The sequence below is a fragment of the Pseudophryne corroboree genome, chromosome 10, assembly GCF_028390025.1.
Source record: "Pseudophryne corroboree isolate aPseCor3 chromosome 10, aPseCor3.hap2, whole genome shotgun sequence".
Classification (NCBI taxonomy): Eukaryota; Metazoa; Chordata; class Amphibia; order Anura; family Myobatrachidae; genus Pseudophryne; species Pseudophryne corroboree.
In genome coordinates, this window is record NC_086453.1 from 66,051,943 (window position 1) to 66,069,646 (window position 17,704).

The following is a 17,704-nucleotide window of genomic DNA, read 5'->3' on the forward strand; positions in this document are numbered from 1 at the left end:
CTAAGCAGTCGATTGCTCGTTGGATTTGTAACACAATTCAACTTGCACATTCTGTGGCAGGCCTGCCACAGCCTAAATCTGTTAAGGCCCATTCCACAAGGAAGGTGGGCTCATCTTGGGCGGCTGCCCGAGGGGTCTCGGCATTACAACTCTGCCGAGCAGCTACGTGGTCAGGGGAGAACACGTTTGTAAAATTCTACAAATTTGATACCCTGGCAAAGGAGGACCTGGAGTTCTCTCATTCGGTGCTGCAGAGTCATCCGCACTCTCCCGCCCGTTTGGGAGCTTTGGTATAATCCCCATGGTCCTTTCAGGAACCCCAGCATCCACTAGGACGATAGAGAAAATAAGAATTTACTTACCGATAATTCTATTTCTCGGAGTCCGTAGTGGATGCTGGGCGCCCATCCCAAGTGCGGATTATCTGCAATACTTGTACATAGTTATTGTTAACTAATTCGGGTTATTGTTTAGGGAGCCATCTTTCAGAGGCTCCTCTGTTATCATACTGTTAACTGGGTTTAGATCACAAGTTGTACGGTGTGATTGGTGTGGCTGGTATGAGTCTTACCCGGGATTCAAAATCCTCCCTTATTGTGTACGCTTGTCCGGGCACAGTACCTAACTGGAGTCTGGAGGAGGGTCATAGGGGGAGGAGCCAGTGCACACCACCTGATCTGGAAAAGCTTTACTTTTTGTGCCCTGTCTCCTGCGGAGCCGCTATTCCCCATGGTCCTTTCAGGAACCCCAGCATCCACTACGGACTCCGAGAAATAGAATTATCGGTAAGTAAATTCTTATTTTTATGTGGTTCTGGATTTTTCAATGTATTTTATACCTGGGGCATGGACTAGCAGGCACAGGGCCACATCCCATTTTTACGTGCGCGCATTCGGATCGATGTCGGCTCTTTGACGTGCCTAACAACATTTTTTGTCTCTTTGTCTCTGAATGGTTGGCCATCCCTGGTCTAGAGAGACCAGAACTTTTCAGACGTTCAACTTAATTGGAGTTGCCACCATCATACTAATCATCAGTGGTTTCCATGTAAAAATAAATGCTGCCAACCACCATTAACCCTCTTTAAATAAACATTCCAGAGCGGATTGCAGGAAGAGCAAACATAATGGACTTATGGAAATGATGGGGTTGACTTGTCAAGCAGTGATGAGAGTGGAGAAGTGGACCAGTGAAGAAGTTGCTTTGAGGATGCATCAAGTACATTCTAGAAAAGGTATGTAGTTGCCTTAGGCAGCTTCCCCACCACCAGTTTACTTCTCCAGTCTTTTCTCTGCTTAATACATCAACCCCTAGGTTTTGCTTATCCTCAGTGATGGTACATGTTCTTGGAGGACTCTAGGTTGCATTCTTATGAATATTGGTCCTGCCCAAAACATGGCTGCCAATACTGTGAAGACAACTATGGGCCAGATTCCGAGTTGTATGCAAATCCGATTTTTTTCCCCCACAATGGAGTGACTATCGACGGGCTGCCTATGCGTTTGAGTTGCGGATTCAGTCGCAAAGTTATTGACAGTCAGGGACCATTTGTGGGTGGTAACGGGAATGGCGACAAATTACAGGCGTCTCGGCCATTTTCAGGGTGTCCCTCAGCATGCGTCTGTGATCCTGTATGCCTGCACAACCATATGGTTATTTAGAGGACGCTGCCAGCAACGCAGCGTCTTTGTACTCCGCTATAGGGACCCACAAAGCCACCGGTTGGCATTTCAACACCAATCCAGATTGCAGTGACATTTGCATAAATTTGCACGTCTGCTTACACATATGCAATGCGGTTGCGGACATCTCTGAATCACGTCCTTTGTCCTTCATCCACTTCTGAAATCAATATTTGGCAGCTAGCTACTCACTTACGGTAGAGAATTCGGAGGGAAGGGCCCCTGTGTCACTGTATTGGGGGCAAAGTAAAATAATATATACATTCCCCTTTAATTAACGCTAATGAATTCAGTTTCTCCTCCTGCCGTTGTACATTTTGATGAGTATAATTGCAATCTGTTCATATTATCTACTGCTAAATTCTACTTGGCTGCTGAACTCAATGGAGAGAGCTTGTTAATTCCAAAGTGACATTTAAACAAAGAAGTAGTTTCAAATAATTGATGTCTTTGTTTGTAAATTTCATCACTGGCGCGGGTGTCACAGGAGACATTGTTTTTTTGTTTTTTCCAATTATTATCAAAAGCAGCACATCAAATGCAGCTAAGCAGAGGACACGGGAAAATCACAGCATCGGTGGAATATGTGCTTACTTTAAACTGGCTTTGTGTTCACCTAACGATAAGTGCTGCAGTAATTGTGTAAACTAAGAGTGTGCAGCGGCAACCAAAATACAATGCCACGTAACCCGGCAGCACAGCTGGATAATCACTTCCAGATAAATATTGATGTATAACCATTAGAACAAGATTGCAATATATTTTAAGATCCTATAAGATCTCCTTTTGGTGCACGTGGTGACTGAAGCTTCTGCCATCCGTGGCAAGGAGTTGCAGCTGATGCAACATTCCATGATGTAGGCAAAAGGTAAATAACAATATCGAGATTCATAATGTCCATACCACAGTGCCGACAGTTATATCGACATTGTTAGAGTGTGGACAGGCAATGAGTCAGGCTGTTGAAGGGTTAGGGTTAGGCTGCGTATGGAAGTGGTTAGGCTGCAGGGAGAGGTTAGGTTTGGGCTGTGGGGGGTTAGGTGTATGGGTAGGAGGTTAGGGTTAGGCTGTTTGGGGAGGTTAGGCTGCAGGGGGAGGTTAGGATTAGGCTGTGGGGGGGGTGCTAGATTTAGGCTGTTTGGGGAGGTTAGAGGCAGACTGTGGGAGGAGGTTAGGCTGCATGGGGAGGTTAGGTTTAGGCTGTGTGGGGAGGTTAGAGGCAGACTGTGGTAGGAGGTTAGGCTGCATGGGGAGGTTAGGTTTAGGCTGTGTGGGGAGGTTAGGGTTAGGCTGCGGGGAGGGTGGGTGGGGTTAGAGTTCGACTGCAGGAGGAGGTTTAGGCTGTGGGGGGGAGGTTAGGTTTAGGCTGAGGGGAGGAAGTTTAGGATTAGGTTGCAGTATGAATGGGGATTTCCAGAGTGTGCTCAATGTTTACCTGCATTGCAGGGGATGATACAATTATATTAGCCTAGGACAGTGATGGGGAACCTTTGGCACTCCAGCTGTTGTTGAACTACACATCCCAGCATGCCCTGCCACAGTTTTAGCATGGCCAAATAGCAAAAATGTAGCAGGGCATGCTGGTATATATAGTTTAATAACCGCTGGAGTGCCAAAGGTTACCCATCACACTGGCCTAGGGTGTATGGAACCCTTAATTGGTCCTGGAGCGGAGAAGGGAACACAGGCTTAACATTTGACTTGTGCCGAGAAGATGTCCACTCTATATTATTATTATCCTTTATTTATGTGGTGCCACAAGGGATCCGCAGCGCCAATTACACAGTACATAATCAAATGAGCAAACAAGAAAACAGCACTTACAGTACAAGAAAATATAGGACGGGTATAGAAAACCCGGGGTTAGGTGCCATCAAAGGGAGTATGGAGTATAAGATAGTGCAAGTAAGAAAAGCAAAGGCACATGAGGAAAGAAGGCCCTGCTCTTGTGAGCTTACAATCTAAAGGGCCCCATACACTAGGCTGATAACGCCCGATTTGAGCCCAGTTCGGGCATTCAGCCCGATATATTGGGTGAAATCGGGCATTTTCGGTGTGCTTTTCCCCCAATTTGATCCGATGCACCTTCCCGTGTGCATCGGATCGGATACCCCTAGATCCGACATATCACGAGTGCTGCACTCCTGATATCTCGGATCCTGCAGTAATGGATGGGAAAGTAAAAGATACATCGTATGCAAAAAAAACTGCATACGATATATCGAATGCTATCCTGCCAACGGGGACCGTCATGTCGTATAAGTGTATGGGGCCCTTAAGGGCCTGATTCATTCCTGATCGCTGCTGTGCGTTCTTGCACAGCGGGTGATCGGGTCTTAACTGCACATGGGTATGCACCGCAATGCGCACGCGCGTCGGACAACAACAAAGGGCATCGCCGGTCAGCAACAGGATGGTGCGAAAAATCCGATCGCACGGGCATTCGGTAGGTGATTGCCAGGAGGAGGCCGTTTCTGGGTGGTAACTGACCGTTTATTGGGAGTGTCCGGGAAAACGCACCTTCAGGGAGGGTGTCTGAAGTCAGTTCCGGCCCCCCATCAGCCTGTTCTGATCGCACTGTAGGAGTAAGTCCTGGGCTGCGCAGACACTGCACACACTGGATTTTTGCAGCTTGGCGTACACATGGGATCGCACACTTGCACAGCGAATTTACACTCCACCTTAGGTGGCGACTATCTGAACGAAGGACAAGTAAGCGGCCCAGCGATTAGGTCTGAATCACCCCCTAAAAGACCAGAAAGGGGGAGGTGGGGATCACTGACAATACATTTACATTCTTAAATATATAGATATATATTGTATTGTATGCACAGTATGTGTGTGTGTGTGTGTGTGTGTGTGTGTGTATATGTGTGTGTGTGTGTGTATGTATGTATATATATATATATATATATATATATACATATATACACACACATACACAGATGGGTCCACGGTTATTTTGACTAGTTTTCTGCGCCTAGGCACAACATGATTTATTAGCATAAACCCTTCATCTATTGTTCTCAGCTGCAATACAATACAGAGAACAATACAGCAGGGGATTAAGTCCGACTGGCCAGTCTCAGTTAATCCTATTAAAGGTCATGATAAACATGGACCCGTCTGTATATATATTTTTTATTTTATTTATTTTTTTACTTTTTTTACTGGTCCTTTTAAAAAATATTATTTTTATTATTATTATTATTATTTTTTTATTATTTGGCTGCTTCCTTGACTGCAAAACCCACTGGGTAGGAGCTCAGCTTTGTTTGTAGTTGCTGTCATGTTTTATTTGCCATTTATGCTGAAAGGCCCTGTGTACACTTCATACTGCCATATAAACAACTAGTATATGAAAAGTAATTATCCAGCTGGTAGGTGGCAAAGTGAAATGGCTGCTGGCGGAGATTACTTCCATTTTATAAAAGAAGAGTCTTCAGTTCATACGTGGAACATCTGCAAAAAGCAAAAACATGTTTTTTAAGAAGTCGGGGCAAACACTTGTAACTATGGGCCTAATTAAGATCTGATCGCTCCTCAGAGTGAAAAACCGCCCCATGCATGTCTGCGTACGCCTTGCGAAAATCTGTGCGAATGCTGATCAGCTGCAAATCCGATCGCAACTTACCATCGAATGATTTGTGCAGTCAGTGCGTAACTCAGGACCTACTCCTACAGTGCGATAGAATCAGGCTGATCGGGCCGGAGCTGACGTCACACACCCTCCCTAAAAATGCTTGGGAACGCCTGCGTTTTTCCTGACACTCCGAGAAAACGGCCAGTTATCACCCCCAAATGTCAGCTTTCTGTCAATCAACTTGCGTACGCCTGGCGATCAAAAAAGTTGCTGGATTTTTTCACAGTTCGGCCTCACGCGTGCACACTGTGGTGGTCATTCCGAGTTGTTCGCTCGGTAATTTTCTTCGCATCGCAGCGATTTTCCGCTAATTGCGCATGCGCAATGTCCGCAGTGCGACTGCGCCAAGTAAATTTGCTATGCAGTTAGGTATTTTACTCACAGCATTACGAGGTTTTTTCTTCGTTCTGGTGATCGTAATGTGATTGACAGGAAGTGGGTGTTTCTGGGCGGAAACTGGCCGTTTTATGGGAGTGTTTGAAAAAACGCTACCGTTTCTGGGAAAAACGTGGGAGTGGCTGGAGAAACGGAGGAGTGTCTGGGCGAATGCTGGGTGTGTTTGTGACGTCAAACCAGGAACGACAAGCACTGAACTGATCGCACTGGAAAAGTAAGTCTCGAGTTACTCAGAAACTGCACAGAGAAGTCTTTTCGCAATATTGCGAATCTTTTGTTCGCAATTTTGCTAAGCTAAGATTAACTCCCAGTAGGCGGCGGCTTAGCGTGTGCAAAGCTGCTAAAAGCAGCTAGCGAGAGAACAACTCGGAATGAGGGCCTATGATCTCTACGCATGCGCAGTAGATCGATATTCGTCGGCCTTGCAAATTCGCCCAACAGCGATCAGGTCTGAATTAGGCTCTATACTGGTTACTGGACTGAGGAAGCTTCGCTAGGTATCAGTGTCAGGAGGGTGCAGTGCATATAGGGTAATAAGGCAATAATACAATAAACATACATCAAAGTGACCCACACAGTGGGCAGGTAAGCAGACCATGCCGTTGTGAGAAAGCATGCAAATGGTTATAGCTCTTGAGATAGATAATGTAGCGTGGGGAAAGATCGGATGTTCTCTGAGGTGCCTCATGCCACAATTCATTTCTCAAGAACTGTGATGTTGTTGTGTGTGGACAGCGCTGATATACATGGCTTAGATGTGACCAGGAGAAATTTAAGTTTACATCTCTAAACAGAAAGTTCTTTCTGGTGCACGTATTCCATTGCTCTACACGTGTACACGGTACATCATAGGGATCAATAGACCCTTTGCCGGCGGTATTTACCCTGCAATATGCATGCATTGCGTTGTGGTTGAAATGCGACACAGTTCTCTGCTTATGAGAAATGAGTAATTAGTCGATAAACAAATATGATGCATATTTTGGAATGTGTTTCTAAAGCTGATTTTTATTCATGCTGCAGAATCGTTGGTGGACAGTTCAGACACCCACTTGGCACCTGAGGACTCCCCACCAACCCCGTGTCCTGATTGTGGGAGAACTTTTCAAACGCTCCGTGCAAGCAAGCTGCACCAGCGCAATCATGTTGTTGATCTCTCCTATACCTGCAAGGACTGTGACCTGGCCCGTGCTGAAGCTACAGAGGGGAGCGAGAAGCCCTACTCCTGCTCTGACTGTGGCCGCCGCTTCTGCTGGTTGTTGGCCTTACACAGTCACCATGAGCAGCACACTGGCCAGCGTAGCTACCAGTGCTCACAATGTGACAAGCAACTTAACAGCCTGCCAGCCTTCCGTAGACACCAGCAGGCCCATCACAAGGATAGGGTTTGTGTCTGGTGCGGGAAAGCTTTCAACTGCTCAACCAAACTGTCCCGGCATATGCGCATCCACACTGGTGAGAGACCATACCAATGCCCAGAGTGCCCACAAGCCTTCACACAGCTAGAGACCCTTCGTGTCCATCAGTGGGTACATGAGGATCCCAAACCATACCAGTGTCAAGATTGTGGGCGCCAGTTTCGGGCCCAGGCCACCTTTGATAAGCACCAGAACTTGCACATTGCTCGGAAGCCTCAGATTTGTCCCATGTGCGGTAAGACTTTCTTTTTCTCCTCCCGCTATAAGCGCCACCTACGCATCCACACTGGGGAGAGGCCCTTCCAGTGCCAACAGTGTGGCAAGAGGTTTAACCAGCGGTCCAATTACCAGCGGCATAGGGCCATCCATGCCGGCAACAGACCTTTCCCGTGTAGCCTTTGTGACAAAAGCTTCAGCCAAGCCTCCAACTACCGGCGGCATCTACAGACCCACCGGCAAGAGGGGGACAGGTGGGAGCAAAAGGGAGACTATAAATGCATTGAGTGTGGTGTCTACTTCACCCAGGAAGGTGGTCTACACGCGCACTATATACAACATGCCCGGGGGGAGCTATGAGCTCCATCCTCACAGTTGTCTAAAGAAAGTCCATCCCTCTTCCTCTGGTTTCCACACTATATTTCCAAAGAGACATGCTTGGGTCTGTTTGAGATGCCTTCAGCTACTGGACATTGTGTAGGAATTAGGTTATTGCAGACTTCCTGCCCCTAACAGGTTATATTTAACTGTGACATACCTTCTAAGCTCAGACAGTGCTGCCACTAGCTCATCTGAACTCAAGCAGGGATTTGCTTGAAACTTGTTAGCTACCCAAATAATATTTATTTTAGGACTGGCTGAAAGCACTTACTGTCCCCACTCTATGGACTCTTTTGTACAGTATAAAGTTGTTACACCGCACTAGTTTTGTGACCATAGAGATCACATTTATTCCAGTCACTAGGGGGAGCTATTGTGACTCCTTTCCAACTGTGTCCAATGTAGTTGGGCGAAGGAGGGGGGTGGGGCAAGTGGTTTATTTAAATAAATAGTTGGTATCAGACGTGGCTCTCAGAGGAACAGGATTTACTAAAGTGGCACTACCATCCGTGCCTACACTGCACTTGCTCTTAATAAAGAGGTAGCACATTATTATATATTAAGATTTAATTTGCACTGCTATGACATATTGTTCATAATTAATGTATTTATTTCTAAGTTGCAGGACATATTATACAAAATAAAGTTAAAGTGCACTGTTGTGTTCATTTAAGACAACATAACCCTGAGTTTTTTTTACTTTGTATCATGAAGGGGGGGAAAAAAGGTTCTACTTTAGCCTGCATTTCAGAACATGAAGTGAAATATAATTTTCCATCTCCATTTGAAAGCTGAAGCCACCTCCAGTGACTTAAGGCAGCGTTGTAATGGAATTTAATAGAGGGCAAAAGGTTACAATCCAAAGCACAGCATGTCAGTTATATTTGGTAGGACATAACTGGTTTTTGCTTCTACCAACCAGCAGCCTGTAGAGAGCTGCTCCGCTGTGATAGACTTACTAGCCGATCACGCACACTCTGACAGGCACGCAGACTCTTACAGATCCGGAGAGAGAAAGCTTGTCTGGCAAAGCCGTCAACTCGGAGACATTATTTTCTAAGTAGCTGAGAGTTATCCTGTCAACCTCAGGCGCTCTCATCAAGTGGATATCATTTACATTTATTTTTAAACCTATTCTTTTGACGCATATTTATTTGAGAGCTGCTTAGTGATAATAAAATTTCACCCACATTTTAATATTGGAACAGCAGCTGCCTTTTATCACTCGTGGCGTCTTTCTCAGTCTTAATGCCTTTCACTTGCCCCTGCGAAGCAACCAATAAGTCCTTGGTATTACCACTAACTACTTATTACTGTTATTTGCGGTATACATAGCATGAGTGACTGTTGAGACCCAGAAACACTGGCTGTGCACACAGGAATCAGACGCAATGCCGATGTCAGACGCAGTGGAGCCATTTTTTGGGTACTGCACATGCATCTAAGTAACACTGTTCTTGCATCCCTACGGTGGCCCTAAATGAGTAAGGATCGCTTATCTGATCTTTACTGCGGTTTCCTGATGGTCAGGAAACTGCGCACGTGCATGACCCGTTCTCTGCATGTGCCGAATAGGTCCGGAGATCGCATCGCAGGGATGTGAATGTCTCTGCCTGATTGACATTTGGAGGGAGGTACAGAGTGGGGGCGGCCACTGTTGGGGAAAACGGGGCATGTTGCCCTGTTTTCCGTGAGTGGTGAGGCCAAGGACTACGTTGCTTATGCAGTTTTCTTGGCCTCGCAAGCTGCACTGCGACGGCAAGCTTGAGTAAGCCCAGGCTTACCGTCGCAGATGAACATTGCAAGCTACTGCCAGCACCCACCCGGCCCCAACCTCTGCCCCTTTCCCTCATCATGTCACCCTGACATCATAGGTTTGGGGACAGGGCCCTCTCCAATGGTGGAGTCATAATTTGTATAGCAACTAGTCTCCATGCATACTGTACACCCTGCCTTTTGTCAACAGTTCAGGTTTCACTTATTTAAAGGTGGGGACACACTGAAAGATATATCTGCCGATCAATTGATCGGCAGATATATCTATGGACGGATTGGGCAGTGTGTTGAGCATACACACTGCCCGATCCGTCGGGGACTGACGTCATGAACTGGGCGTGCACCGCCGCAGCATGTGTACGAGCGGTCGGCCGACCGCCATACACACACAGCGACGCGCCAATATATCGGTAGATATATTGGCCGTCGGCTGTGCTGCGGGGCCGACGCGATACATCTGTGAACGATGGAGTTCACAGACGTGTCGGCTGTACACACTGACCGACGGACCCGCAATATATCGACCGTTCAGGGTGGCTCAGGCCTTGCACCTACCTAAAGTAAAGCTCCCCTGATATTTTCATACTTACACTTAAACATTTTCAATATTGTCCCTCTGTACAAACACACTGTGAAAAGAGTGGGCTGCGCCTCCCCGAAATATTGGTGGATATGTTCCAGTGTTCCACTATGGTGATGTATGATGTATAACATTACATAAGGCTTTTTAAGGATCCTTTTTCTAGTCCCTGAGTGCCCTCACCCCACATTGCATATGGTTGCAGGATGACAAGTTCTGCATGACTAGGATAAATTGGAGTGAGTAGCAGGCAAATGGACTATATATATTCCAGGGCAGACATCACTGACATTGGAGGCCATACCCTGACAGGGAATCTGCGCCTACAGTAGCATGGGGCTGGTGCAAGGTTCGATGGTACAGTTGATGGTTGCATCTAAGACACACTGGGGCCTGATTCAGATCTGGTTGTAAAGAGCATCGCTGCTGGTTACTTGGAAGCAGCAGTGATGCACAGATATGGTAATGCACCAGGAGGTGACTGGTATAAGCAGATGTCTCCTGCATGCATGTGTGATCTTCTACTGCATAAAAGGACGAAGTATCGGATCAGCTGCAACACCATCAGCTGGCCGAGAGACCCATATGGTTACGCAGACCGGCTGCCATAGCTTCGCTGCTGATGCCAGGCACTCTCTGCCGGTACACGGAGACCCTGGCCTCGCTACTCCCTGCAAACAGAGGCCTTCACCGCCCCCAAGTGACTGCAGACTGTCAATCACCTTCTGTCTGCAGCCTCATTGCATGCGAGGACGCATGACCCATAATGCACATGTGCAGTACGGGTCGGCACATGCAAAGTACCAAACATCGGTACTATGCGCTTTTACCACTAATGCGACCGGACCTGAATCACGCCCACTAAGAGGTATCTCAGTCCTTGCAGACGCATGGCTGGACACAGGGAACGGCTGTTAGCGGTATTTGCAGAAAGTGGCAGAAGCAGTACCAGCAAAAGACACACACACTGACGGATCAGGCCCTAACTGCGTGCTAATGGTCTGCTATGGGGCTGAATCAGAGTCACACGCAGGGCCCACATTCACGCGAATGGTCACAGATGCGACTACGGCTAAAGCGGGCGCAGCGGCAGGCAACTCTGAATCAGCGCCCATAAGTGCAGCTTAATAAAAACAAGTTCACTTAGTCTATGTGGAATTTTCCTTCCTCTGTCACTCGCCAATTACCCCGTTACTGTGTAGCAGTGTCTACATTTCCTCAGAGGTGCAGTCAATGTCCTAATCACATCTCACTTGCAAATTTACTATACGGCGCTTTTCAAAGCCACTGCGTCTTCAGCGGTTACTTCCACCGGACTTGTGACATCGGTCGCAGATAGGATTAAGACGCAGAGTTATGGGCAGATGGCGGCCGCTTGAGGGAGGTTAATGGGGAGTGGTGACAAAAACGCAAGCATGTCATGACTGATTTTTGGGCATGAATCCGCCAGCAACTGCGACTTTGGATGCAGAATCACTGGTTTAGGCGTCTTATTGCAGGTTGCCATTTTGAGAGTCATTAAGGCTTGCTCGGATGCCGAATGTGTAACACATGTGCGACTGATCCCCATCGCAGAACTGAGAAACCACTTGTGGGCGTCTCATTGTCTAATTAGGCTTGAAGCAGGTCCATCATCATTGTACACTTTGTGATGGTCCTGGCGGTACCCACACAGAAGTATTCTTGTTGGGAAAGAGGGGGGGGGGGGGGGGTTGGATAAATTCAATATTACGAAAAGGGGGCTTCTTTTATCTTTGCCTACGTTCCTCATTGCAGTGATGCCTTCATTTGAATTCAGATAGGTGAGCAATTCACAACTCCGTATGCCTGCAGTTATCTTGGTCTAGTGCGCCTGTATTTGGGGAAGAAAATTACAGTTTTATTTGGCTTTCATTTCTGTTCTCTAAAGAAATGGAACATTGTGTTTTGCATGGCAGGTTCACTTGAAAGCCGGAGCTTGTTTTGCTTAAAGAAATATGTGATTTGAAAAAAAAATATATATTTTTCCATTATTTACCACTAAAGAGTCCTGAAGCGCCGGCGTTCAGTGATTTACTTCTTATTTCTTGTGTTCTTCCAATTATACTTCTAGTATATAAAAAGTATAAAGAGGAAAAGGGGAGCACATAGTAAGAGTGGCATGGATTGTATTCATATAAACACATAATAAATAAAGTAAGATAATGACATGAGCTGCGAGTGGAGGAGGTAAAATGACGCAAATAATCTGGAAGGAGCCTGAAATGAAATGATATGCTATTAATGGCTGTAAACAGAAAAAGGCATGATTACAAAAATCTATTTGGAAACTAATAAAGACACCCAGGGATAATAAATCTGTGGTGGGATATAAAAAAAAATACCCCAACAATGGTAAAAGCAGTGGATGTACTTCTACTGGCTCCTTAAGAACAGTGGTATGTCAGTGGAAGTCATTCCAGTGGATTCAGTGTTGGAAATAGGGCATGAAGAGCCGACGGGGTGAATACAATGACAGCGGCTCACTAGGTGTGGGGAATAAATGCTAGGGCCCCACAAAATAACACGTCACTGGCCCCTGTCAGGAGCCAGCAATTTTGGAAGTGGACATTTATGTTGTGCACTGTGGGGGTCATTCCGAGTTGTTCGCTCGTTGCCGATTTTCGCAATGGAGCGATTAAGGCAAAAATGCGTATGGTTCACAGTGCGCATGCGGTTAGTATTTTAACACAAAACTTAGTAGATTTACTCACGTCCAAACGAAGATTTTTCATCGTTGAAGTGATCGGAGTGTGATTGACAGGAAGTGGGTGTTTCTGGGCGGAAACTGGACGTTTTCTGGGAGTGTGCGGAAAAACGCAGGCGTGTCAGGGAAAAACGCGGGAGTGTCTGGAGAAACGGGGGAGTGGCTGGCCGAACGCAGGGCGTGTGTGTGACGTCAAACCAGGAACGAAACGGCCTGAGCTGATAGCAGTCTCTGAGTAAGTCTGGAGCTACTCAGAAACTGCTAAGAAATTTCTATTCGCAATTCTGCTAATCTTTCGTTCGCTATTCTGCTACGCTAAGATACACTCCCAGAGGGCGGCAGCGTAGCGTGTGCAATGCTGCTAAAAGCAGCTAGCGAGCGAACAACTCGGAATGACCCCCTGTATGCGAACAAAACTGCCTGCATGGTTAGATATATAAGCAAATGTGCCCCCACAATATACCAGCCTCATCCCCTATATAATTTATACCAGTTTTGACATATACTAGGGAATGTAGTCACAGTGTCGACATTTACAGTATTGACATTCATAATGTTGACAATTATGATGTTAACATTTTCAAAGTGTTGACATGTCACATGGCATATACAGAATGTCGACATGTCAAACACTAACATTCTGCACTGACCGGCAGCGGAGAGTTAGGGGTAGACTGTGGAGGGAGGTTAGGGTCAGGCACTAGGGGGAGGGTTAGGGTTAGGCTGCAGAGGGAGGTTAGGGTTAGGCTTGAGAGGGGGTTAGGTCTAGGCTATGGGAGGGTTAGGCACTAGGGGAAGGGTTAGGCTGTGGGGGTAGGTTTAGGGTTAGGCATGGGAGGGGGGGGGTTAGGGTTTGTTACGGGAAGAAGAGTATGGTTAGGCACTAGGGAGAGGGGTAGGGTTAGGCTGCGGAGGAAGGTTTGGTATAAGCTTGTGAGGGGGGGTTAGGTCTAGGCTATGAGAGGGGTTAGGAACTAGTCAGTGGTTAGAGTTAGACCATTAGAGGTTTAGGGTTAGGCTAGAGAAGGGATGTTTGGGTTAGGTACTAGGGTTAGGGTTAGGCTGTGGAGGGGGGGTTAGGGTTAGGCACGGGGTTACGGTTGGTTACAGGAAGAAGTTTAGGTTTAGGCACTAGGGGATGGCTTAGGGATAGGCTTGAGAGGAGGGGTTAGGTCTAGGCTACGGTAGGGGGGTTATGGCTAGGCACTAGTCAGTGGTTAGAGTTAGGCTATTGGAGGGTTAGGGTCAGGCTACAGGAAGGATGTTAGGGTTAGGCACTAGGGAAAGGGTTAGGCTGTGGGGGGAGGTTTAGGGTTAGGCATGAGAGGGGGCTTAGTGTTTGTTACGGGAAGAAGATTAGGGGTAGGCACTAGGGAGAGGGTTAGGGATAGGCTGCGAAGGCAGGTTAGGGATAGGCTTGAGAGGGGGGGTTAGGGTTAAGCACTAGGAACTGGTTAGAGTTAAGCTATGGGAGGGTTAGGGTTAAGCTACAGGAGGGATGTTAGAGTTAGGCACTAGCGGAACGGTTAGTGTTAGGCTATGTGGAGGTTTAGGGTTAGGCATGGGAGGGGGGTTAGGGTTAGGAACTAGTCAGAGGTTAGTGTTAGACTATTAGAGGGTTAGGGTTAGGCTAGAGAAGGGATGTTAGGGTTAGGCACTAGGGGAAGGGTTAGGGCTAGCTGTGGAGGGGGGGTTAGGGTTAGGCATGGGGTTAAGGTTGCATACAGGAAGAAGTTTAGGGTTAGGCACTAGCCGGAGGGTTAGGGATAGGCTTGAGAGGGAGGGTTAGGTCTAGGTTACGGTAGGGTGGTTATGGTTAGGCACTAGTCAGTGGTTAGAGTTAGGCTATTGGAGGGTTAGAGTTAGGCTACAGGAAGGATGTTAGGGTTAGGCACTAGGGAAAGGGTTAGGGTTAGGCTGTGGGGGGAGGTTAGGGATAGGCTTGAGAGGGGGCTTAGTGTTTGTAACGGGAAGATTAGGGGTAGGCACTAGGGAGAGGGTTAGGGTTAGGCTGTGGAGGCAGGTTAGGGATAGGCTTGAGAGGGGAGTTAGTTCTAGGCTACGGGAGGGGGGTTAGGATTAAGCACTAGAAAGTGGTTAGAGTTAGGCTATGGAAGGGTTAGGGTTAAGCTACAGGAGGGATGTTAGGGTTAGACACTAGTGGAAGGGTTAGTCTGTGGGGGGGATATTTGGGGTTAGGCATGGGAGGGGGTTTAGGGTTGGTTACAGGAGGAAGTGTAGGGTTAGGCACTAAGGCAGAGGGTTAGGCTGCAGAAGGAGGTTTAGGGCTAGGCATGGGAGGGTGGAGGTTGCAGTTAGGCTACAGGAGGGAGGTTAGAATTAGGCACAGAGGGGTTAGGGTTAGTGATACTCACCACTGCTTGATCTGCTGAAAGATATTGCTGGAGCCACCAGGCCAGGTAAGCCACCAGTAGATCACCAGAGATGTTTTGTCAACATTCTAATCATGTTGACATTTCATCAGTATCGACATGAATGCTGACGTGGCCAATGTTGATATTGCAAGTATGTCGATGTGCTGCTGTTCCCTGAACATATATTTGGGTGATCCTTATTATGTGCAGGTGTTAGTCTCTGAAAACATATGCAAATGTTATTTGGTAACTATGGGCCTAATTCAGACCTGGTCGCACGCAGGCTATTTTTTGCACTGCTGCGACCAGGTAATCGCCGCCTACAGGGGGAGGGGGTAAGCGCTTTGCAGGGCTGCGATCGGCTGTGCAGTGAGCTGCACAAACAAAAGTTTGTGTAGTTTCTGTACAGCCCAGGACTTGCTCAGCCGCTGTGACGATCCGGACAGGTGGTGACGTCAGGAATCCTCCTCCAGAACGGCTGGGCACGCCTGCGTTTTTCCAGACACTCCCAGAAAATGGTGAGTTGCCACCCACGAACGCCTTCTGCCTGTCAATCTTCTTGCGATCGCCGATGCGATCGCTTTCTTCGATAGATTCATCGCTGCCCGGCGCCTGTTCAGACCCGAGCGCACGGCTGCGGAAAAATGCAGCTTGCGATCGGATCTGAATGACCCCCTATGTTCCTTAGTGAATTTTACATTTTAAAAAAAAATTAAAAATAGAAACAAAGGGACGGACGTATTGAAGTTCAAGTTGGCCAGAGGTGCAGGTTCCCGACAAAACTCAGACTTTTTTTTTTAAAGCGGCAATCATTTATATTGCTGTATTAGAAAACGTCCAAGCCAACTCGCACGTCCTTACATCCGACCCAAAGTAGGACAAACTGTTTAAGGAAACTGCATCTGAAATGAGCATTATGGGGACAGGGAACACCAATGCGCTCAGTTCCAGAATCCAACAAGAAACTGGAGCTGGCATCACAAAAAAAACTGTGCTGAAATGCAAACGCTCCTGCATCATACTTGCTCCTCGAGGAATGTCTCTGAGACGCACACATTTTAGGGAGCTTGTCTGAACTAAGGAAAGAGAAGACCAGCCTCCCAGATCCTACCCATTTCCTCTGTGAAATTGACGTTCCAGGGACTTGACGAGACTGATGTTGAAACGCGTCATTGTCACAATGCTGCAAACTAGCGCTGCACCTTGACGTCACCCTCTGGGATTTCCCAAGGGTAAATAAAAAAAGTTACATTACCAGCATTGTAAAGCGGGGGAGGGGCTATGGTGACGCGATTCACGGCATCGCCCCGCCCCTTCTGTGTGACGGGATGCCGAAGTGAGCTAGGGGGATGCGGTAAGCGGCGGGGAGCAGTGGGGATTGAGCGGCATGCGGGAGACTTGCCTACTGCCGTGGGGGGCTTGGAGTGCCGCCCGATTTTCAGGAGCTTCCCGGCCTTTCCTGGAGAGTAGGCAAGTATGCCTTGCGATCGCTCGTGCGATCGCTTTTTTTGCACCATCCCGTCGTTATGCACCGATCCCCGTTGCTTCGGTCCGTCGCACCTGCATACACATGCGCAGTTCGGACCTGATCGCAGGCTGTGAGAAAACGCAGCCTAGCGATCAGGTGTGAAACAAGACCCTGCTATGCATTTTAATAGTTGTGTAGGATTTGATGAAATACTATTTTGTTAATGTGTTACATTTGCTCCTGTTGTGACCTCCCCTTCTGCAAACTCAGTCTATTGTGCTGGTCAGGGACTCGCAGCCATGGTATTATTAATAGCACACAACTACCTATAGCAGGGTTTTGTTTAATAATATAAAAAAAATTGTAGCCTCCAGCTTTTTAATAAGCAAACTTCCACGAATGTAGAACTCAATGTCAGGAGGGGCTATAGGCTGAATCTCCGATCTGGTCTATAACTAATGATGGCTGAACTATGCAGGCCTTTCTACAGCTGCAAAGGATTCTGGGAGATGCTGGGCCAACCCAGGCACAGCATGAGATAATGCTGCTGCATTGCCTAAAAGCAGTGTATGGGGGGGAAGAAACCACAGTCATGCAAAGCAAAATGTGGGAAACCAATGTGCATTGAGTATTGTTGACTGGAAGTATGAATGCTTCTCTGATTGTTCCTCACCTCCAAAACATCAATAATTCCATTTATTCCAGTCTTCCAGCTGTGGATAAAAAGATAGGTGTAGTTGGAAAAATAGGTAAAACAGGTGATGTAACACTGGTTCTATAGGTACAGTATTTTGTGGTGATATACATAATTTATAGACGCATATATATCTGTCATACAGCCTTCCCCCATGTAAAGGGTGCACTGAAACTGACTAAATTAATTAATGTTGCAACGTCATAGTGCACCACAAGGAGGCGTAGGAGGCTGACTGCATGCAATGAGACGGTATCCTGACAGCAGGCCACACTGCAAAGATACAGACATTATTGTGCTTCATGTGTTTCCAGCCTATTGGAGAAATGTTTGCTGTAAGTAAATTATGA

General features: G+C 47.1%; 1 protein-coding gene across 3 annotated transcripts in view; it reads left to right on the forward strand.

Moving 5' to 3' along the window:
- The window catches only part of LOC134966033 (zinc finger protein 239-like), a 118,328-nt gene extending 109,909 nt beyond the window's left edge, over positions 1 to 8,419 (forward strand). For 2 of the 3 annotated variants that reach the window (XM_063942492.1, XM_063942493.1), the window contains exon 3: positions 6,745 to 8,419. In XM_063942492.1, the coding sequence (XP_063798562.1) occupies positions 6,745 to 7,715 (971 nt within the window). In that variant the 3' untranslated portion in view covers positions 7,716 to 8,419. Of the gene's footprint in view, positions 1 to 1,100; positions 1,235 to 6,744 lie in introns of all 3 variants that reach the window. The other variant, XM_063942491.1, reaches the window with a different exon arrangement.
- Positions 8,420 to 17,704: the final 9,285 nt, after the last annotated feature.